The following is a 23,930-nucleotide window of genomic DNA, read 5'->3' on the forward strand; positions in this document are numbered from 1 at the left end:
CAGAAGGCTTCTCTTCTCTTATGTTCACTTGACTCACAGGCCTCAACCCTCCACAGATAGCATTGCGTTGCAAATAAGAATACTTAAGCACCACCTGGTTAAACCTTGAATGAAAGACACAATGGAAGATGCAACACCATTTGTGCCTGTTACTCCTCCCCCCCAGCCCACTCCAGATATGCTCTGAGTAAGAAACGTAGGTCCCCTGTGTACTTCAGAAAACACAGCTGGCTTCTGCTGATTGCCACTGGCCCAGAACATGAAAGCCAGGCTGTATTATTTCAGGGCCCAATTCTGAACGCGGCAGACTTAAATAGGGAAGGTCTTCGAGCGTAACCTCTCACTCCTGCGCACACACGCCCTCTGGCCCCGTCCGCTTCTCCAGACGTCGTGTGCGAGGTGAAGGGGGGCGAACATCCAAAGCCTCGTCGGACAGAAGAGGTTCCTTATCGGCAGGTTGGGGAGCAGCGGGCGGGAAAGCGTCGGGCGTCTCTAGGACCCTGCTTGTTGAAGGAGGAGTTACTGCTTTCTCAGGAGCATCCTTTAATGGTCCCGGGGGTGTGCTTGGAGGCTGAGGGCTGTCTCCTCGGAGGGCAGGGCTATCCGTGGGAACTGACGGGGCGGCAATCTCGCTCTCCTCCTCAAGGTCGGGACTAGCCTCAACAACAACTGGAACGTCCAGGCTTTCTAACTGCTGTGGCACCTGAAACTCATGCCTTCTTCCTCCCCCTCCTCATGAGAGGGCCTGGGCTCAACAGCCATAGAGACAGATGGAGGGACTCCAGGAGGCGGCCAGCAGGGGGCCAGTTGCAAAAAAAGTAATGGGGATGCATCCCAGAGTGTCCCCCCAGGAAAACATACCTGGCTTTGACTAATGTTCATAGTTTTGTAAGCCATTTCTCATCATATAATGCTTTGCATGTTTTTTAACTCATATTTTCATTTTTATGCACACTTTCCTCTAATACATACATTTTTGTAAACATTGGTTGGCAAACTGCATCTCAAAATTCGGATAAGTGCAAATGTCAAAGGATGGCTGTGTTTCGGTTCTCATATTGTTTCAGAAAGTGTCAGTTTGAGAAATTCAGCTTGAAATCGAAATACTCATCCCTACTCAGTATACACATTTCTTTAAAAGTGTTGTATGCTAAAATAACAATTTTCATACCTTTTTATCCTTTTTTTCAGAAGAAGTGGTATCACAAAATTTGGAAGTCTACAAGCTCAGTAGCCCTCTTCTGCTGTTGTTCCCCAGCAACTGGTATTCAGAGGCAGGTTGCCCCTCATCTTTGGGGTAGCATATAGCTATAATAACTATTTATATATTTAAAAGCATTTATAAACCACTTAATACTTAAAGATCTCTGAGCAGTTTACTTCATAAAATAATCAACAATTGCATTAGAAACAAAAATACAATATAAAACCAGTAAAACGGTAGTATGAAAGCATATAAAAAGAGGAATTCAAGGAATTCAAATTAATAAAAAAAAGATACAATCGAATGGGTCTGTGAAAGTCTGGGGCAAAAAGATATGTCTTTCCAAGATATCTGAAGCAACTGGTGGTTACAACAGAACCATTGATTGTTCTGTTTTCCATGAATTCATCTAATCCCATTTTAAAGTTGTCTTAAGTTTGTAGCTGTTACTTCATCTTATGGCAGTGAATGCCAGAGTTTAACTGTGCACTCTGTGAAGAAGAACCTCCCTTTGTCTTTCAGTTTCATTGGATGACCCCATTGGCTTTTGGTATTAGGAAAGAGAGAGAACAACTTTGTCTTCTCCACTTTCTCTACAATACTCACAATGTTATACATGTCCCCCCTTGCCCATTTTTTTAAATGAACTAAATAGCTTCGAATGTTGTAACCTTTCTTGATGGTGGAGTTTCTCCAATCTCCTGATCATCTTGGTTGCCTTTTTCTGCCCCTTTCCTGGCTCTACAATATTCTGTTTGCAGTGTGGTGATCAGAATGATACACAACATTCCAAGTTGCACCACAGATTTGTATAAAGGCATCATTACATTGTCAGTTTTATTTTTGATCTCTTTCCTAGTGACCCCTAGCATGGAATAGCATGTAGAAAAGGAACAGGGAATATCTGTGCCTCCAGATGTTGTTAGACTCCAATTCCTATCAGCCCAAACAAGCATGACCAATGGTCAAGGATGATAGGGATTGTGGTCCACTGACATCTGGAGGTGTCCCAATCCCAGATGAAAATCCCAAATTCAATCCCTGCGATCTCCAGTATACAAATAAGAATGATTTGTGGTAAGAGCAAAATTGGGAATGACTTCTATCTAAGACCTTGGAAAATAGATAACCCTTTGGTTTGGTTCAGTATAAGCCTGCTCCTTCCGCCTTCCTTTGATAAAGACTGTTGGAAAAATCAAGCATCTGTGTATGACCAGTACTGGAATAAGGCAATTTACGGATATTGATGGGTTCAGTGGAAGAGCATCTGCTTTGCAGAAGGTCCCAAATTCAATCCATGGCATTGCCTAAGACTGGGAGAGATCCCTGTCTGAAATCCTGAAGACAATACTGAGCTAGATGGACCAATGGTCTGACTTGATATATAGCAGCCTCCTCTGTTCTTTTGGGGAAGAGACATTACTCAGTGCTAGAGCATCTGTTTTGTATGCAGAAGGTACCAGCTCAGTCTTTGGTACCTGGGGAAGACTACTGTGTGAAACTTTGGAGAGCTGCTGCCAATCACTGTAGACAATATTGGGCTAGATGGACCAATGGTCTCACTTGGTATAAGGCATCTTCCTCTTTTCATATAGCTTCTATGAGCAATGGCCCAGTGACAGAACACATGCTGTGCATGCAGAAGGTCCCACATTCAATCCCTGGTATCTCCTGGAAAGACTCCTGTACAAAGTCCTGGAGAACTGCTGCCAGTCAGTGTAGACAATACTGAGCTAGATAGACCAGTGATCTGACTTAATATAAGGCAGTTTCCTGTGCCCTTCTTTCTGAATGACTGCTGAAGGCATACCTAATATTTTCTTCTCCTGCCTATCAGTGTGACTTTGAAGATGGGCCTAAGAACATGACAGCAGCATCTTTCCCTGCACCATGTTTTATATTGCAGCCCTTAGCTCAGATTGAACAGAAGAAAGATGTAGCAGAGGAAAATCATAAACATAGCCCTCTCTCCCTCTCCCTTTGTCCTACTGTCGTGGCAGTGCCTGTAATTTGTTCCTGGTCTGTTGTGTGTTGTGGCTCCTGCAGGCGCCAACCTTCAAAGCCCCAACTGTGGTTTTAAAGCAGGACCAGCTGGTTGAGTTGCAGAGGACATAGTCTGGGAGCAATTGTGTCCCTGCTGGTAGCCAGTAAGAGGTTCTGGGCAGTTTCTAAGGGATCCTGGGCTAATTCATCCCGCAAGGAACTTTCTCTCTCTCTGTTTATGGGTGTGAAGGAAGCAAACCAGAAAACCAATTTGGCTGTTTTTCTTTTTTCTTCTCTTCAGGGTCTGATGGGGTTCATTGGTCCAGTAGGGGAGCCTGGAATAGTCGGGGAGAAGGTAAGAATGGGCTACTAGATGGATCAGTTGGTAATATGGATGTTTAGGGTACCTGCTGTCAAAAGGCATTTTAAAAAAGTAGTTTGCCCTCTGCATGGAGGTGAAGTCCAAATCCTACAACCGTATGCCGCTGAATACCAGTAGCTGGGGAACATGACTAGTGAGAGTGCTGTTGTGCTCAAGTCCTGCTTGTGGGCTTCTCAGAAGAGGAATCTGGTTGACCACTATAAGAACAGGATGCTGGACAAGGTGGGCTCTTCTTATGTTTACTCAAGCTTTCACTGCTGGCTTTTGGCTTGCGGGGAGTGGGGACATAGGCCAAGATGCCCTCAGTTGGCCCAGCTCCTCCTTACCCCTCTCTCTGGGTTTATCCAGTGCAGCACTAAGTAACATGTTCTGTTATTGCAAGGATTTATGCTTGCATGACGGAACTTTCCTGCTCTCCTCTCCCCCCCCCCCATGAAAATGGAAATGGACTGCCTTCAAGTCGATCCCTACTCATGGCGACCCTATGACTAGGGTTTTCATGGTAAGCAGTATTCAGAGGGGGTTTACCATTTTATTTATTTATTCGACTTATTAGTCGCTTATCTGGCTAAATTGTCAGCCACTCTAAGCGACGTACAAAGCAGAACATGCAAACATCAAAACATTAAGAGACTAACAATAAAAACTAACAATAACGGAAAAGCTAAAAAAACAGGAACAGCAAACCAAAACCCAAAAAGCCTCCCTCTGAGGCTGAGAGGCAGTGACTGGGCCACGGTCACCCAGTGAGCTTCATGGCTGTGTGGGTATTTGAACCCTGGTCTCCCAGGTCGTACTCGAATGCTCAAACCACTACACCACACTGGCTCTCCCCCATACATCCCCTAAATCTGTTCTGAGAGTTCCCCCAACCCTCTGGAGCAGATTTGGGGAAGGGTGCAGGGCAAACACAGAAGGGGGACTTCTGTTGCACAAGTGTAAATCTTTGTGCTAATGGAACAAGTTACTTAGAGTAAGGATGCTACATGTTGTTATACTCCACCTTTCCTTCAGTGATCTCAAGGTCATGTACATCTCCCTCCGCATTTTATCCTCACAACAACTCTGTGAGAATGACTAGGATGAGTGACTGTGACTGGTCCAAGATCACCTAGTAAGCTTTCATGGCTAAGTGGTGATTTGAAACCTGGTGTTGCAGGTCCTAGTCCAACACCTTCACCACTACACCACATTCACTCATTGGGTGTCAGTGTTCCACCTTCAGTTTTTCCCCATCATTCCTCATTTGTTACACTTGGGCCGGACAGAGAGTGCAGGTGAGTGAGCAGGCAGTGGTGGGAAAGGGGAGCAGCAGCAGGGACCAGGGGCTTCTGGTCAACAGTGAATCCCTTCTGCTGGAACATAGGCCTCAAGAGGTGCCCAGCTTTGCTGACTCCTGACTCCAGTCCTGTGAGCTTATTATCCAGAAAATCCAATTGAAGGGACCTCTGCAGAATGTAAACTTAAGATCTGTTGATGCAATAAGGAAGGCATTTGCAGCTTTAAGATTTCAAAGTAGGCCCACAGCATATTTAGATGGGAGATATGTTAAAATCTGTAAAATGTCATTAATGCATTTCTGGCAAAGGAGAGATGGAAAGTACTGTTTGTTATGTCCTTCATAGTTTCCTTTATAATTCTCTTAGAGAGAGATTTCTCAAAGGGATTCTTCAGAGAGATTCCTTCTTGAACAATAGGGAGAAAATTTGTTATTTGCTAATGGGATGGGAATAAATATATTAAGTTGTATCCAGCTTTGCTCAGAATAGACCCACTGAAATCAGTGGACTTAAGTTAGTTGTGTTCATTAATTGCAGTGGATCTACTCTGAATAAGTCTAGCATTGGATACGATCCAAGACATATAATGTGTCTGTGTTTGCTGTAGTAGCTCAACAGATCAGACAAAACTGTATTGCTCAAAATGGGGTTCAGCATGTTGGGGACCACCTATGCTAAAAAGTACCTAAACCTAAATGTTTGTATACTTGTGATGACCAATGTTTATAGCAAATAAATTAGACTGATGCAAAGTTAAGCAATTCAGTCAAATGGAAGTGCATTTAAGTCTCATTGATATTAGGGGTTTGTGGCAGTATTATGCAGATGCATACTTGGACCTGTTGGAATAAATGGGACTTGAAAATATTTTTGGCGTTGGGGAGCAGAATACGTTTACACATATTCAGTTCTCAACCATGACCAGATCCATTTAGTGAAAAGAATACTGGAGTGTGTGGGTGACATCTCAGCGTTACCACAGATTGGGGATAACTTAACATTTTTTCTAGCTGTGCCAATGCTCAGAGGATGTTTCCCATTTCTCCAGCCCCCCATCTTAGAGCCTAACCAGGACTGTAATGTAGGGATGGGTGTTTAAAGCCAAATCTATCAAATTTACACCTTCTGAAACAATATGAGAACCAAAACACAACCATACTTCAAAATTCGTATGTATCCAAATTTTGCAATTTAGTTCTCTAATCAGATAATGTTTACAAAAATGCATATATTTGGGGAAGGTATGCATAAAAATGAATATATTAGTGAAAACAACATACAATGCATTATATTAGGAGACATTGATTGCAAAAATGTGTACATTAGTCAAAACTGCATACAAAAAGGTGTATTAGGAGAGATTCATACTAAAATGCTCATGAATTTTCATGAGCTTTTTTTACAATAAATTTGCAAATTGCCACAGAAATGTGGAAAATTGAATTTAAGTTTGGAAAAGAGAAACTGAGAGAATAAAAATTGACAAATCCTGCCCTCCCTACTCTCAAGAAAACTTGCAATGGAATGTATAAAAGGTTGACAACTAAATTTAAAAGACACATGCACATATCAAATATTAGAATTGTAGAACCGTACCTCCCTTTTTTGTTTATTACATTGATGTTTTATGGCTGAGATCCAGTGTAGCATGAGCAGGCATCCACTTGCACAACAGGGCTGCCCTTGTCCCATCCCCTGCAGATCTGCTCCAGAGAGTTGGGAAACCTTTCAGATAAGATTTTGGCAGGGGGGCTGTAGTGGGTAGAAGACCAGTCACAAGGCCCATTGCACAAAGTGAGTAGACATCACTGGATGTCCCACTTTGTTTGTATTTAGTGGGTTGTAATGGACCAAAGTTGGAATTAACAGACCTAAGTTAGTCATGTGCGTTCATTTCAATGGATTTACTCTGAGCAGGACTAACATTGGATATAATGCATTATATTTTATATCCTGCCTTTCTTCCAAAGAGCTCTTGGTGGTATTATATGGATTTCCTTCTATTGTCACCATTTTTATCTTCACAACTCCTCCTTGTGAGGTAGGTCAGGTTGAGAAGGAGCAACTAGGGTCCCATGTTACCCAGCCTTTCTTCCAGTGGGTTTCCCAAGTGTCTCCCATCCAGACCCTGACCAGATCTGGACCTGCTTAGCTTCAACTAGGTTGCTGCACCCATGTGTTGACCTTTGCAACCTCCTCTGCTGTTCCTTGCTGCATCGTTTCTTAACAGAGTGACTCATTTTTCCTTCTGTGTTCAACTGTGTCTCCCTTAGGGGGATCGGGGTACAGTCGGACCTCCAGGACCACCAGGCATCAAGGGGTCGATGGTAAGGAGTAAGTCTGCATTCTCTCGTGCCTTTTCTGCCTGAGAAACCACAATCGTCCCCTGTCTCTTGCTGCCACTTGGCCAGCATTTTCTGCTCCCTGACTAACCTCAGCTGTGCATTTTTCTCTCCTCTCCCCACCCCAGCTTGGGGTCACAGAGGATGCTTGACCTATGCCAAGATATAATATCTTAGCACTCATGTCCCTGAGCAGGATTAAGTGTGCTGACCACCCAGAATTCCCTGCCTTCTTTAAAAATTTTTTTTAAAAGCTTGTGAAAACCATTCCCCTGATTTGCCAAGCAGCCTTTGAGGCTTTCACAGCAAAGATGACCTTTAAGGCCATTAACCATTTAGGGCCTGTAGAGACCCCAAAGTGATCAAGCGTCCAGACTGAGGTTTTCTCTGAGGTGGCCAACATGTGTCTGGGCTTGTATGCTAACCTCTGTATGTTCATGTTCATTGAAAGGGACTTTTCCACTTCTCTTCTTAAAATTTGTTCATGTGGATTGGGGGAACATAGGAAATGGCCTTATCTTGAGTCACACCATTGCTCCATCTAGGTCAGTAGTATCTACACTGACAGGCAGCAGCTCTCCAGGATTTCAGACGGGATATTCTCAGCCGTACCTGAAGATGCTGGGGATTGAATAGTGGGACCTTTCTGCATGCAACGCAGGTGCTCTCCCACTGAGCTGTGGCCCTTTCCCTAAAAGTAAAATAAGATTCCAGTATCATGGTTCTGAATAAGGGGACTGAATTAAATAGGAACATAGAGAGTTGCCTTATACTGAAACAAAACCATTGGCCAGTGTAGCTCAGTATTATCTACACTGACTAGCAACAGCTGTCTAGGACTGCCTTTTCCAACATTTGGGTCCCCAGATGTTGCTCCACTGCTGCTCCCATCAGCCCCAGCCAGCATGGCCAATGGCCAGGAATTATGGGAATTGTAGTCCAGCAACATCTGGGGATCCAAAGGTTGGGAAAGGCTGCTCTAGGATTTAAGATCAGAGTCCCTCCTGGCTCTACCTGGAGATGCTGGGGACTGAACCTGAAACATTCTGCCACTGAGATATGGTTCCTTCCTCAAACCCTTGCAAATGATGTAGAATCTGTTGCAGGATGGGCTACACATGGAGAGGGAGAGTTAGCAGAAATCACCCCATTAAATTAACAGAGAAGCAACTTAGGATCCAAGTCTACAGCAGAACCCTATGCATGGCTACTCAGATGTAAGTTTCACTGTGTTCAGTAGTGCTTACTCTTACAGATAAGTAGGTATAGAATTACAGTCTGATGGATTTATTGTGCCATGGGACTCTTTGTTGTTTTTGCTCTAACAACTCCCCCTCCAGAAGTTGCCTTCGTGCAAAATAAATAAACTGGAAAATCCCTGCATATAGAAAGTACTGTAAGCATATCAAGGAGAGGACTAGGCTGAAATCTGTTTCCATGGCATGCTAGTTTTCTATGTACAGGGGGGAAATTTTGTGAAGAAGCATTCAGTGATGCAAGCTACCGGTGTTACCATACAAATACAGGTTTAGCACTTTAGTGAGACTTAGGTCAAATATTTGAAATTAACAACAATAAAAACTATGCTGTTGTTAATTATCCAGCATTATTGATTACTTATTCACACTTCTCAATACAGAAATGGCCTCAAGGATAGTTTCTAAACCATGGGCTTTTAGGGGAAGGGTTGTAGCTCAGTGATACAGCACCTGGTTTTCATCTTAAAGGCCCCCGCTTCAATCCCCATCATCTCCAGGTAGTTCTGGGAAAGGCGCCAGTCTGAAACTCTGAACAGCTATTGCTGATCAGTGTTCTGAGCGCTATGGACCAGTGACCTGTCTCTGTATAAAGCAACTTCCAATGTTCCTATGTAACAAGGGCCCAAAGGGTGATGCTTAAAACGTCTGCCTATAGTACCAGAGCATTCAGCACTAAGGGTGTTTTGAAATTTCTTCCAGGTACATTGTTTCACATGTCCCACTTAAAAATGGTGTGCAGTGGGGGGTTGGTGGGGTGGAGTGATACCCATTTTATTGCCAGTTCACATATCAGGCTATCACAAAAACCAAGAGCTGGGATTGACTGTTGCTGAATATGTATATTAGTCAAACACCTGGGCTCCTGCCACCCTGGCCTCCTGCTGGGAGGAGGGGCGGGATATAAATCAACTAAATAAATAAATAAATAAAAACACATACAAAAATGTCACACATTCACCACTCTATAAAGCAGCATGAAGATGACTGAATTGCATTTGGATATGAAAGTGGCTAAATTTTGCAGGGTTTCATACATGCTCTTCTTTGTTCTGTAGGGGCATCCTGGAATACCAGGAGGAATGGGTGAGCTGGGACCCTCTGGACAGTCAGTAAGTAAGGCCTGTGTTTCTTGCAGCTACACAAAGTCCCCATATGTCTTTTATAATCCTACACATTTTGTTCAAGGGAGAAGAAGTTGTCTTCCAGTAAGAATGTTGGAGAAATTTGATTCTGTTTGCATCTTATGGAGAAACTACCTAATTCACACTTCTCAAGCCAATACACAAACCAAAACACAGCTATCCTTTGAAATTTACATTTCTCTGAATTTTGTGATGCAGATCTCCAACCAAAAAAGTGTTCAAAAATGCTTATATTAGGGGAACCTTTGCATAAAAGTGCATATATTGATGAAAAAAGCATACAAAAATGTGTTATATTAGAGACAATTGCTTGGGAAAATGTGTATGTTAGAACTGCATACAAAAATGTGCTTATTGGGAGAAATTTACATCAAAATGTTAATGAATTTTCATGAGGATTTTTAAAAAAGAACATAGCAAATTGCTGCAGAAATATGGAAAACAATTTAAACTTGGAACAATGAGAAATTGAGAGAACTGAAACTGACAGAGTAGTACAACTGTATGAACGGAGCAAAAGATAGACCTGTTACATCTGACTAGTAGTTTACATTCCAGCTGTGCAAGAGCTGAAGGTTTCTACATCCACTCCACACACTCACTGATCTCTCCATCCAGGCAGATGGAGAAACTATCACACTTGAAAGGCACATTCCAGCCAGATAAAAGCACTCAAGCAGGATGCAGATTAGGGACAGTAAGGGGAGTGGCCTGGGGAGCATCCCTAGAGCCAGATAGAGAGGCCTGGAGGGCCACATTCAGCCCATGGGCCATAGGGCCCCCACCCCTACTTTATTTTATAGTGAATTTCCAATTTAATTTAATTTAATTAATTTAATTTATTGGATTTCTTAGTCGCCCATCTGGCTGGCCATCCAGCCACTCTGGGCGATGTACAAAATGAACAAAATAACACAAAATGGCACACCAATACAATAACATTAAAATCTAAAAGCGATAATGATAAAATCTAACCCACCCCAAAGGCCTGCCTGAAGAGCCAGGTCTTCACAGCCCGGCGGAAACTCATTGTAGAGGGGGCCTGGTGGGGATCATTTGGAAGGGAGTTCCATAGGGTGGGGGCCACAATTGAAAAAGCCCAAATTCAAATACCTGTATATTCATGCAAATTAGGTCTTGCTTCTTTCTTTTTTTTTAATGGATCTCAAGCCACTTGGGGTCCTGATGTGAGTTTATGTTGAGTAAGTAATATTTTTATCATTTTTACAAGGGTCCTGCTGGAGTTCGTGGACCCCCAGGAACGAGAGGGTCAAAAGGTCGTCGGGTAAGTTCTTGCTAAATTTGTAAAGTTTTCTATTGAGAATGTTTCTGCTTAACATTCCAAAGAATTGAAATGCGACATCGTGTGCAGTAAAAACAATACTAATAATGGCCAAAAATGGCACTATGGGCTTTTTATGTGTGTGTACGTGGCAGTTGGGTGGAACTGCTGATTTGTTTGTTCATTCATAAAATTGTTTGTATCCTGTCTTTTAGCCCTCAAAAGCCCCTCCCCCCATAGCAACTTACAACGTTAAAATCATAGGGCAGGTGTGGGGAACATTTAACCCTCCAGATGTTGCTGAACTACAATTTTCATCAGCTCTAGCAAGCATAGCCAATTGCCAGGGATGATGGGAGTTGTAGTTCAGCAATATCTGGAGACCAAAGGTTCCCCGCACTTCATGTTTCAAGGTGAACCTTTTGTAGAGATTTCCTCACAGGTTTTATTTTAAATGGGGCATCCCCTTGTTGATGTCCTTTAGCAATCATCATGTGCCTTCATCCATTTTTTTTCTGGTAATGCAGAACATTTGATTTTTTATGAAAGGTCTGGAACAACAACACATAAAACTAAGGTGTCGGTTTGCCTTTGAGCTTCTTTGTGCTTTTAACGCTGATGTTTTAGGTGGCTGTGGTTTTTAATTGGATGATAATATTCTTAGGGGCTATCCTTTAACCAAACCTCCCCTCTTCTGCTTACGCCTCATCTGATTGCACCTGTTACATCTTGTTTCAGTTCACCATGACGACCAGGTGTGTTTTTACTTTCATTTATACACTTAGTGGTGCACAAAGAGCTCTTTGCTCAGGATCTCCAAACAGTGAATGTGGACAAGTTCCTGCATCACCTCTTTTTTTGCTGCCCATGGTAATTATTTTCTGCTGGCACCCACAACACTTTTATCAAGATATAATTACTGACACCTCATTTTTTTACCATAGAAAGCATATATATGGAGTTATGGAGGGATCCTGGTATATCTTTTTAACAAACAATCATAATAAACAGTTCAAGAAACATTACATGTAGGTCATTTTATACGTTTGTTGTTGTTATGTGCCTCCAAGTTGATTACGACTTATGGTGACCCTATTAATCAGTGACCTCCAAGAGCATCTGTCACAAACCACCCTGTTTAGATCTTGTAAGTTCAGGTCTGTGGCTTCCTTTATGGAGTCAATCCATCTCTTGTTTGGCCTTCCTCTTTTTCTACTCCCTTCTGTTTTTTTCCAGCATTACTGTCTTTTCTAGTGAATCACATCTTCTCATTATGTGTCCAAAGTATGATAACCTCAGTTTCATTGTTTTAGCTTCTAATGATAGTTCTGATTTAGTTTCTTCTAACACCCAATTATTTGTCTTTTTCGCAGCCCATGGTATCTGCAACACTCTCCTCCAACACCACATTTCAAATGAGTTGATTTTTCTCTTATCCACTTTTTTCACTGTCCAACTTTCACATCCATACACAGAGATCGGAAATACCATGGTCTGAATGATCTTGACTTTAGTGTTCAGTGATACATCTTTGGATTTGAAGACCTTTTCTAGTTCTCTCATAGCTGCCCTCCTCCGTTAGCCTTCTTCTAATTTTTTGACTATTGTCTCCATTTTGGTTAATGATTGTGCCAAGGTATTGATAATCCTTGACAAGTTCAATGTCCTCATTGTCAACTTTACTTTAGTCTTCTTAACATTTAGCTGTAGTCCTGCTTTTGTGCTTTCCTCTTTAACTTTCAACAGCATTCATTTCAAATCATGGTTTCTGCTAGTAGTATGGTATTATCTGCATATCTTAAATTATTGATATTTCTCCCTACAGTTTTCACACCTCCTTCATCTTGGTCCAATCCCACTTTCTGTATGATACGTTCTGTGTATAGATTAAACAAATAGGGTGATAAGATACACCCCTGTCTCACACCTTTTCCAATGGGGAACCAATCTGTTTCTCCATATTCTGTCCTTATAGTAGCCTCTTGTCCAGAGTATAGGTTGCACCTCAGGACAATCAGATGCTGTGGCACCCCTATGTCTTTTAAAGCATTCCATAGTTTTTCATGTTCTACACAATCCAAGGCTTTGCTGTAATCTATGAAGCACAGGGTGATTTTCTTCTGAAATTCCTTGATCCTTTCCATTTTCCAACGTATGCTTGCGATATGATCTCTGGTACCTCTTCCTTTTCTAAATCCAGCTTGGACATCTGGCATTTCTCGCTCCATATGGTAAGAGCCTTTGCTGTAGAAACTTGAGCATTACTTACTTGCATGGGATATTACGGCAATTGTTCAATAATTACTACATAGGAATTGGGATATATATTGAACGCTTCCAGTCTTTCGGCCATTGTTTAGTTTTCCATATTTGTTGACAAATTTTTGTCAAAATTTGGATAGATTCAGTCTCAGTAACTTGTAGCAATTTTACTGGTATGAACTAGTAATATTGAAAATCAGAGTAAAGCTCAAGAACAACAACAAAGCAATCATAATGCCAAAATACAATTTTGATAACATCCCAGAAGAATATAAAGATCAAATAAGGAACAGGTTTGAGGCTTTAAATTTAGTTGATAGAGAGCCAGAAGAACAATGGATTGAAGTCAGAGACATTATCAGGAAGAATACAAAAAGACAATCCCTCTAATTAAAAAGAGAGAAAGACCTCAATGGATGACTGATGAAACTCTTAAAATGGTTAAAGAGAGAAGGAAGGCAAAAGCAAAAGGAGACAGAAACACAGTCAGAACCCTAAATGAAAGAATATGGCAACTAGTACATAGGGACAAAGAGAACTATTATAATAGTTATTGTACAGAAATAGAAGAGAACAACAAAAAAGGTAGAACAAGAGGCCTATTCAAAAAGATTAGAGAAATGAAAGGGAAATTTAAACCAAGTGTAGGGATGTTGAATAATCAACAGGGGAACACACTGACTGAGTGAGATAAAGTAAAAGGAAGATGGAAGCAATACACTGAATAACTCTATAAAAGAGATGCAAGGATGACAGATTTATTCACAGAGGAACCGTATGATGAAGAACCAGAAATTTTAGAATGTGAGGTGAAAGCTGCTCTTAAAATATTTGGAAGAAACAAATCACCAGATAGGCCGTGGTTTTCCATTGTGTGATGCAAATTACAGTGTGTATGTATCACCTGTATGTCCCTGTACTGCAAGGGTAGTCAATACGATGTCGTTCATGTTGGATTACGACTTCCATCAGCTCCAGCCAACATGGCCAATGATTACGGATGGTGGAAGATGTAGTCCAACAACATCTGAATGGCACAACATTTGGTATCCTTGCAATACAGGAACAGAAATTAGATTTATTTCATACGAAATCAGGATTATTCTGGCTGCATTTCCTGCTTGTTCTTCCCTGATGTTGTACCAGGCAACAGCTCCCACCAAAATCCTCTGAGGCAAGAGAGTAGAGATGAGCAGCTGGATCTCAGCCTGTGAGGGAAGCAGTCTTTCTTAAAATGTTTATAACAGTAGCTGGGTTTCAGGGACAAATTGCAGAAACAATCACAGCAAGACCCAAACCAGGAGAGCAAGGAACAAGTTGAGGTGGATTATACAGTATAAACTAGGACTGGAGAATCTGTGGACGTCTAGATGTTGCTGCAGTACAGTTGTCATCATTCTTGACATTTGGCAATGCTGGTTGAAGCTGATGAGAATTGGAGTCCAACAATGTCTGGAAGACCACATTGTTCCCCAGCTTTGGTATAAATGGATTGGCCCTGAAAACAGCTAGCAGCTTGATGTTACAGTTAATTGGGCAGGCTAGGCAAATTGACTGACAGGTACAGGATCAGCCATTAATGGGACATGTGAGTGGAAGTCAGGTGATCATGCCAACTAGTCAGCCAGTCTGAATATAGGTTGTCCCTAGGAGTTGAGCTCATATAATTGCACCAGCCTCACACTTTACGGATGACAAAGCCTTCTTACGGATGATTCACCTGCTTACATTCAGGGTGGGGAATCTGTATAAGTTCATGATCATCCAGAACCACACACAGCAGTGGAGTGGGTGATGGTGGTTCTCAGAGTGATGAATCACTGGTTGTAAGGGCTACAAGAGCTTCTATAAAAACACACACAAATAATATAACAGATTGCAAGGCCTTAGCTCCTTTGCCATTAAAATATGCCTTACAAGAGATCAGTTGCAGATTAGAAGTGCCAACAGAATTTTAGGCTGTAAGCCTATCCATACTTCCTTGAGCTCAATAGGATATATTTCCAAGTAAACATGCACAGGATTGGGCTTGTTGTTTGAGCAGTTGTCTGGCTTGTCAATGAATTAAGTAAATTATATTAAAATTAATTTGCAAGGGCTCGGTATACATGGCACTCTGAACAGGTACAGATCCAAGTTTTGGAGGGGCCTTGAGCAAGACACCTCCATGGGCTCCCTCAGTGAACCTACCTCCTCACCACTATTATCACCTCCTCCTCCTCATTGTTACCCCCTGCTTGCTTGCTAAGCAGAGAGCAGGTGAGCAGGCAGTGGCATCTACTGACCCTTCTTCTTACAGCCATTCTTGCCTGGACCAGAGTAGAGACAGGTGCAGTTAGGTTGCAGTGATGAAGAGCAGGTCCAGGCTCATGTCAGTGGGCCCCCTGCTGGGGGTAGGCTTTTGGCAGATGTCAACCATGCCAACCCTTGATGCCAGTGCCTATTTCTGTGGATACTGTAGGAAAGGGCATGGTTTCTCTTAGGGTGCTCAGTAACTTTGTTTGGAAATCTGGAATAGAGATCTACATTACATTAGCACATCAGGGCCAATGTGGCTTCTAAGTGAACAATTTCCAAATGTCATGAAGGATTGTGGGAAGATCCAGACTGAAAAGATTCAGACCTTGAATTCAGCTGAGCACTGCCTTTTTTTCAATTGCCTGTGGTTCTTGTTGTGTGAGAGAGCAAGCCACAGTGGTTTCAGCCCTCAGTGCCAAATATCTGCTAGTTTTGGATACCAACTAGTAGGAAAGTCATCTTTAGGTTTCCCATTTATCAGATTTGGCACAAAGGGAGGAAGGGGCTGGCTTGCATGTCCCAAAGCAGTCATGCCTTCAAATTGCAGCCTGAGCTGTTAAATCTGCAAGCGGAGCTTTTGTTGATATCAGTCTATCCATTTTAACATTGATATGAGCGTCCAGCCCTTCCGTGAGTCAATAAAGATTAGAATTTAGAAACAGAGCATTATATTACAGATTTCTATTCACCCTTAAAAGATGACAGAATGAAGCATATTTATAGCTTTCATTTTAAGTCTGTATTTAAGAGTTTGATTGGAACAAATGCAAATCTGCCATGGCTTTTCTGTCATCCTGGATCTGAAAATAGAGATGAAAAGGAGCGGATATGCAAGGTCAGATGGGTGTGTGTTGTGGAATAGGTACAAAAATCCTGAGATGCTTAAGTAGCTGCACAAACAACAGCTGGGAACTTTTTGATTTTAAGACAAGATGTTAAAGAATTACCTGGAATTACAGGAAGGAATTATGTAAAATATTTCTGTCCTGTTCTTTAGCCAAAAAGACTCCAAGAGTGACTTCTAAAAATCACTAGTAAGACAGTCCCTCAGTCTTTCAATTTAAGAAGACATGACACACATGAAAAAAGGGATGGGAAGCGGGGAGGGGGATAAACAAACTCAGGCACAGTTCTTAAAGTTATAGTTCTTACAGCATAGCGATATAGTTGTCTTCACAGATTCTGGCTGTGAAGGAGAGCAACCCGTCGCTGGAAGACCTCTCCACCCACAATCAGAACTAGGAGCAGAGTAGATAATTGTGTCCAGGCCAACAAGGCAGGGCTGCTCCTCCTACACAGTTTTTTTCATCAGACAACTGACTTGATGGCGGTTGGACTCCTCTCATTTGTTTATGTGCAGTGAATCAAATTTATAGTCCATCTTTCAGTCTCAACGGCTGCCAAGGCAGTCTATAAAACACTTAACAACTCTCAAGGCTATATATAATGAACATGTATTAAAAGCAACTCACAAAAAAACAATTCAGTGTCAAAACAGCAGAAAGTTGTGATGGTGCATCCTTCTCCCCCCCCCCCCAAGATGTTCCATTTCTGCTGTATCCCCTTTATATGAGGGAACTTTAGTACAGTCTCTGGCTCTTCCTCATTTCCTTTAAAGTGCTGCTAGTGCAGCTGTGAAGAACCTTTGGCCCTCCAGATATTGCTGCCATCATTCTTGGCCACTGGACATGCTTGCTAGGGATGATGGGAGTTGTAGTTCAGCAACATCTAGAGAGCAAAAGGTGCCCCACACCAGTGCTAGAGTAACCAAACAGGAAGTGGCAATTAGAACAGTAAAAGTGACAGATGCGGCTCCCTGCAGCTTCCTCCTCTTCCCTCAGCCAATCCGGGAGGGAGCAGGTCAGCTTTGAGAACTTTAAGTAGCCAATCAGAGCACTGCTCATCCTCAGCTAGTTGGAAATTGAGCAAGTTATTGGATTTCTGGTATGGCATAACTAGGGACGGGCAAATCTCTCTAGTTCAGTTTCTTGCAGTTACTCATATTTCCACATCAGCTTGAGATTTTTTTTTAAAAGAAGTTCTCATGAAAGTTAATGAATATTTACATACAATTTTCTCCTAATATATACATTGCAATTTTGCCCAATATACAATTTTTTGCAACCAGTTCCACCTAATATTATGCATTTTTGTATATTATTTCCACAATTATCCACATTTTATGCAAATGTTACCCTAGTGAATGCATTTTTGTACACGTTACTTGACTAGAGAACTGCACCAGAATTTGCAAATTTCAAAGTACGGCTGCATTTCGGTTTGCATATTGTTTCAGGAATTGTGAACTAAGTAAGTTTGCTTTTAAATGCAAACTGAACCGAATTTCTTTACCACCCTTACTCATAAGCAAGTTGCCCTGTTTATAGATTTATAGGAAAGATGGATGCCTTTAAGCTTGGCTGTTGGAGGGTCTTATTCCCTATCACAGTTTTTAGCACAGCGAAGCTGCTAGTGGGTTTTGTCTCCTTATTTCTAAAGGCTGCGGAGAGCAACTGACATCCATTTTTTGCATGAGGAGAGCAAATGACACCCAGACAGCTGTCACCGTTGAGTGAAAATGAACTGAAAATAATTTTAGAGCAGTCTGCCCTAGGCTAGAACCAGAACTAATCTCCACTTATTGGTGTGTACCTTTTCGGCGCTCTGTGTCACACAGGAGCCACTGAGCCAAAAGGAAGCATCTCCCAGAACAGGATGCTGAAAGGAAGAGCTGGGAACAGCAGCCTGCCCCCCCTCAATTCCCGCCCCCCTCGAAGCCAAGCCTGTGCTTACAGCAGCTAGTTTCTCTGCAACTGTGGCATTTGGCTATTCCTTTGCCAAAAGGCTCAAGATTGTGCTGGATTCCCCATGTTCATCTTCCATTCCAACTAAACCCAAGCAAAGCAGGCAGCTGGAGAGGGATGGTGCCAGTGGCGGAGCTTTTTGGCTGCCCTCACCCCTGCCAGACCCACATAATTTTAGAAAGCTGCTCCCCCCCCCCACAATTCTATTTTAATGAGGTGGAAATTAGACAGTTAAAGACTTTAGAAAGAACAGTGGGAGTTTTCACTTTAGGAGAGTGAAAAACTGGGATCCTAAATGAGTTAGCTCTTTTCATACTCTGCTCTGAGTGGTCAGATCCACTTTGGTTGGAGCAGATAGAAGCATTTTTGGAGGCTCTGCAGCTAAACATAAGGTCACTGCTTATGAAAATCAAGGGCGAATGGATGTATGAAGGACCAAATGACAGGTGACATTATTCCCATGTTTCAACAATCATCCTTAACCTGATTTTCAGTGTAACAGTCTCTTGGTCTTCCCATCATGCTTAACCTGCCTTTTGGTCAGTCATTTAAATAAGCCCACAGCAGTTACTAGCCTGCCAAGAAATTATACTAGCCAGCTAGGGAGGGAGGAAGGCCTCTGCCACTCTTCCATAGGAACATAGGACACTGCCAACCTGGAGATGCCAGGGATTGAATTTTGGACTTTCTGCATGCAAAGCAGAGCCTCTACCAGTGAGCTACAGCCCTTCCTCACTTTTATTGTGGCTGCTTGTATTGTGGGAATTGGAAGTCCTAATCTGGAATGTGATCCTGGTGTGGATATGGGTTCCTGCACTGATTTTCTGGTTGCTTCCCTGCCCCCCCAAGTGCTGATGATTACAGCTCCCATCATCCCCAGCCACAGGCATTTTCTGACCAACCTTTCTTACATTACACTCTATAAGCATTGCTCAGTAGCTTTTCATTACTAGTCTTGGTGTCTGTATGACCATTGCAGCTCCCATAGAGCCAGGGAAGGATGCCACAGAGACAGTATGCCACTAAATGCCAGCTTTTGGGATCAACAACAGGAGTTTGTGGGCTTCCCAGAGGCCATCATGGGAAGCAGGATGCTGGATTAGGGGTGCTTCCAGACATGGGGTTAATTTGCAAATAGGTTGTTGAGATATCACAAACGGTTTATTGGCAATCAGTTTTTTTAAAAAAATTATTGGACTTCCCCTGGAAAGGGTTAAAAGGGTGGAAAATAGATATTGGCTTTCCATAGGCATCTGGTTGACCACTAGGAGGATGCTGTACTAGATGGGCCATTGGCCTGTGTCAGGTCCCTTCCTGTCAGGACCCCACCTTTGGCGCCACCTGCTAGGATCCCGCTTGTGGTCACCGCCTTGTCACGGTCCCACCTCAGGGTCCTGGTCTTTAAATGGTTCTCACTGGCTCTAGCAAAGATCTCTCAAGATCCCACATCTAGGCAGCACCACCAGACACTCCCTGTAATTCAATATTGCCTTGAGACTGTGCCTTAGTCTCCTCCTGCCCATTGCTACTTTGTGCCAGGGTTCACTTGCAGGCCACAACCCCCCTGTATCTTTGTGCCTATAAAGAATACAGCCCTGGGTTGCTCTGGATACCTGATGATGTTACACTATCTCTTCACCGCTGCCACCATTGATACTGTTTCCCAACCTTGGTATAAGCCCTGCCCACCCTTCTGGTCTGTGTAAACCCAACCAAGGGTCAGGCGTTAGGTAAACCAAGAAATATTTATTTATATACACAGGAATAACAAGATTACTTAAAGGTATAGTTAACAAGCATATGGTTTCATCAGATGCGTTTCTCTTTATGTTTCTAGTTGTCAATAACCTGCCTCACTACCCGCCTAATCCAATCCAACCCACAAAACCAACTCCAACCTCCCTCAGAACTCCCACCAACAGAATCCCGACAGCTCTGTCTTCTTATTTATACCTTCAGACACTCAAACGCTCAGCCAATCATAATACAACATTCTCCAGCCTTCCAGTCCATGTACTCCCCCCTCTCACTCAGTCTACATACCATATATACTCTAATAAACCCATACTTACAATATTTACAGTATTATAAATACAAGGGCATTACAGCCTGATCCAGCAGGGCTCTTCTTAAAAGTCTGCATGTATAAAGAGCAACAATCAAACAATAAACACCAGCCTGGAAGCAGCCTAGTTAGGCTAGTTGGGTCTTTGATATGATCCAGTAAGGCTTTTGTATTCTTATGATGAACCATAAGCTGGGGTGGGGAACATTTTTCAGTCTGAGGGCCACATTCCCTTCTGGGTAACTTTCCAAGGGCCGTATGCCAGTGGTCCGTGTGGCCACAGGCAAAAGTGGGTGTAGCAACACAGATAAATTTTACCTTTGTACAATAGGCTAGTTTCTGCATGCATTCACACACTCTACCTTCTATGACCACATCTCCTGGTAATGAAAGGTACTGTGGTGAAACTGGGGTGTGTGTGTCCAGGTTTGAAGTGACCCCCCTGGGAAAGTCCCTTCTGGTCAGCCCTTCAATATATGCATGAGTTTCCCATGGGCTGGCCTGCTGGTGGCAGTGGCAGCAGTACTGTGATTTGTGTTTATTTTCATTACCCACAATGTCTTGTCCAGTTGTAATTACGGTGATTAGAATGGCAGCAGGTGGCTTTGAGACCCATCAGCCTGGTGAAGGGGATGGGCCAGTAGGAACCCATCCAAGGAGTTGGGGTCTGGGCAGCTACCTGAGGTTTCTAGGTGCTGATGCTGACCTGGGTCACAGCCATTCGCTTTGAGCAGCAGATACGAAGTTTTGTAGACTATCATGACAGGGCAATTGTATTCTAAAAGACAGGGTGTGTCTGTATGTGTGTGCACGTATATATGTGTGTGAAATATGCAGGGTTAGTGCCAGAAAATCAAGGATCAAGACATGGTCTATCTATTTTTATTATTATTGTAATTAATTAATTACTATACTGCTTAATGCTAAAATAGGCTTCCAATTGGTTTACAGGTATAAATTAAAATATAAGCACCCATAATTAAAAGACACAATATAACAAACTGTTACTAATGACAACAATAATATTTGTTAGTTGCTTTTTTTCCAGAAAGATTAAAAGCAACTTGCAAAAACAACATTCAAAACTAGTGTAAAAACAAGAGGAAAGCAACCAAAGGTGAACACTTGGATGAAACGCCTCACTGTGGAGAGCATTGCATAAGCAGTGAATCGCCACTGAGAAGGCTTGTTGTTGGGTCGCCTCACTTCGCTCAGAGGGGGCACGTGGAAAAGGAGTCCAGGTTGGCTCCTGTGGGGAACATATTGGTTCATGTTTAAAACATTAAAATATAAACATCCATAGTTAATTCACATATACATAAAACAATTCCATTAAAACAAGACAGTAATTAAACAGGAGGGTCTGATTGAAAGATTAAGGGAATGCGTGCGTAAACAGGCGCATATTCAAACATTGGCAGAATGACAGTGCAGGTGGGGCCCCTTGTTTTTCAGCAAGGAGTGAATGCACTGGTGCCACCAGTGCAAAGCCCCGCCAAGCCAGTAGACTTTAATTAATAGTACCCCACGACGGTGGCAAAATCATTCCTGGACGAGCAACATGTATTGAACACCCAAACAGCTCCTCCCTAATCATCCTCGCTCCAATCACCTCATGTGAACAAGCCTTTAATTTTATTGTCATTCCTTTCTCTTTTTTTGGTTTTGTTAAATTTCTGAGGAGTGGCAATGAGCCCCTAGCAGTAATTTCAGATCCTGTCCTTCTCAGCATGCCCTGTGTTTCTGATCCCACATCCAAGAGCATAATTTAAATCAGAATGGAAAGACATTAATGCAGCTTTTTGCCAGATGCTTGTGGATTCTGTCAATCCATGTTTAGGTGCTTCGTTCGTAATTTTAGTTTTGAAAGCGAAACTAATGGCTAATCTGGTTTTGATTGAGAAGAACAATAGAGATTTATGGGGGTCTCCTTGGACTGAGAAAACACCATGTCAACTTCGGGGGGGGGAGACCTTGTAGATAAATATTCTTCCTGTTACAAATATACAATTTTGTTCCCAATTTTTTGAGCCTCCCCCACCAAAAAATAGTTTTTTTTAAACTGAGATAGAAAGCCTGCTTTTTGTTCCGTTCTTCACAAAAAAAATATTTTGAGTCCCAGATTTTCAGCAAAATGATTTAAACTAAGGATTAATTTTAAACACATGCCAAAGACTGGTCATGCCATCTACTTGTGCATCAAAGTCTCTGTGAAATTAAGTCCATGTGCTTGAAGAATGTCACCAGCCATGCTAGGTTGCCGGATCAGGTTCCCCATTTGGATTTAAATCTGGGCCACTGCAGGATCTAGGTCACAGAACTTGTGGCCTCCATATGAAGAATGTCTGGACCTCCATTTGTTCTTGGGCTGCAGCTGCCATGATCATCCCTGACTGTCATTGGCTGTACTGCCTAGGGCTGATGACAGTTGGAGTCCAATAACATCTGGAGGGCCACAGGTTCCCCACCCCTGGGCTAGGTGATGCTGGAATATGTGTGCACGTTTGTTGTAGAACTGGTACAGGCCAAATCCAGGAATTGAGAGACTTTTGTAGTTCCCTACCCTGATAACTCCATTTGGCCTCCTTTCTTGTGGTCTTTTGGCAGACCCTATTTTTTTTTTAAATCTACTAAGCATTTTATTGACTGTAGTGTTGGCTCCCATTTTTATAATTTGATAGTTTGAATCAGATGTGGGTTTTAATACATGCTATTTATCCCACAGTTGTATTATGCTTTTGATGTTTTCATTTTGAGCCTTTTCGTGTGATGGATAGGATGGCCTGGTGTTCTACTTTACAGAGGAAAGTCCTTTATTTGCAGAAAGGTCAGAGGACAATCCTCTCTTTGGAAGATCTCTCTGACTGGCTGTCCAGTCCAATTCTGGTTTGAAGATAAAGGGTTGTAGCCAACTAAGTTCTACTCAGAGTAGACTCATTGAAATTAAGAAACATACGTTAGTCATGTTCACAATTTTTCATTGGGTTTCCTCTGGGTAGGACTAAAGATACTATCCAGTATGTTTTAGCTATCAAATGTCTGGATAAACAGGAATAGTGGGGGTTTTTTAAAGTTCCTTCTGGGCATTAAGAATGAGGAAGACAGATGTACCTCACCAAGGAGGACATTCCACAAATGGGGAACGACCACTGAGAAGACCTTGTCACTGGTCAAGGCTAACTGGGCAGGACCCAGTGATGGCACCACTGGCAGGGCCTCACTTGCCAACTGTAGGGCCTGAGATATTTGAAACTGGTGAAAGTGATGTTTCAGGTACTTGGATCCCAAGCCATTTAGAGTTTTGTACATTAGTACTAACACCTTGAATTGGGCCTGGTAGCTCACTGGAAGCCAGTGCATTGCTTTAGGACCAGAGTCCTATCGGATTGCCTCAGTTATCAACCTAGCATGAGCTGCAGCCCCCAGACCATTTTCAAGGGCAGACCCACGTCGAGTGCATTACAGTAGAGATCACCAGAGCATGGACAACTGAGTCCACGCTATCCCGGCCCAGGAATGGCCATAGCTGGTGAACCATCCAAAGCTGGGCATATGCACTCCTAGGGTTTCCAGGTCCATGGCCTCAGACTGATCCTGTATCTTTAGGAGAAGAGAAGGTCAGCCAAG

The 23,930-nt window shown here is 42.6% G+C and overlaps 1 protein-coding gene across 2 annotated transcripts in view; it reads left to right on the forward strand.

Annotated features, from left to right (window-relative positions):
* COL27A1 (collagen type XXVII alpha 1 chain) overlaps positions 1 to 23,930 on the forward strand; it is a 376,750-nt gene that overhangs the window by 198,117 nt on the left and 154,703 nt on the right. For both annotated transcript variants that reach the window (XM_061603994.1, XM_061603995.1), the window contains exons 25-28: positions 3,489 to 3,542; positions 7,123 to 7,176; positions 9,506 to 9,559; positions 10,824 to 10,877. In XM_061603994.1, coding sequence (XP_061459978.1) covers positions 3,489 to 3,542; positions 7,123 to 7,176; positions 9,506 to 9,559; positions 10,824 to 10,877 — 216 coding nt within the window. The remainder of the gene's footprint in view (positions 1 to 3,488; positions 3,543 to 7,122; positions 7,177 to 9,505; positions 9,560 to 10,823; positions 10,878 to 23,930) is intronic.

The sequence above is a fragment of the Rhineura floridana genome, chromosome 20, assembly GCF_030035675.1.
Source record: "Rhineura floridana isolate rRhiFlo1 chromosome 20, rRhiFlo1.hap2, whole genome shotgun sequence".
In the NCBI taxonomy this organism is placed as follows: Eukaryota; Metazoa; Chordata; class Lepidosauria; order Squamata; family Rhineuridae; genus Rhineura; species Rhineura floridana.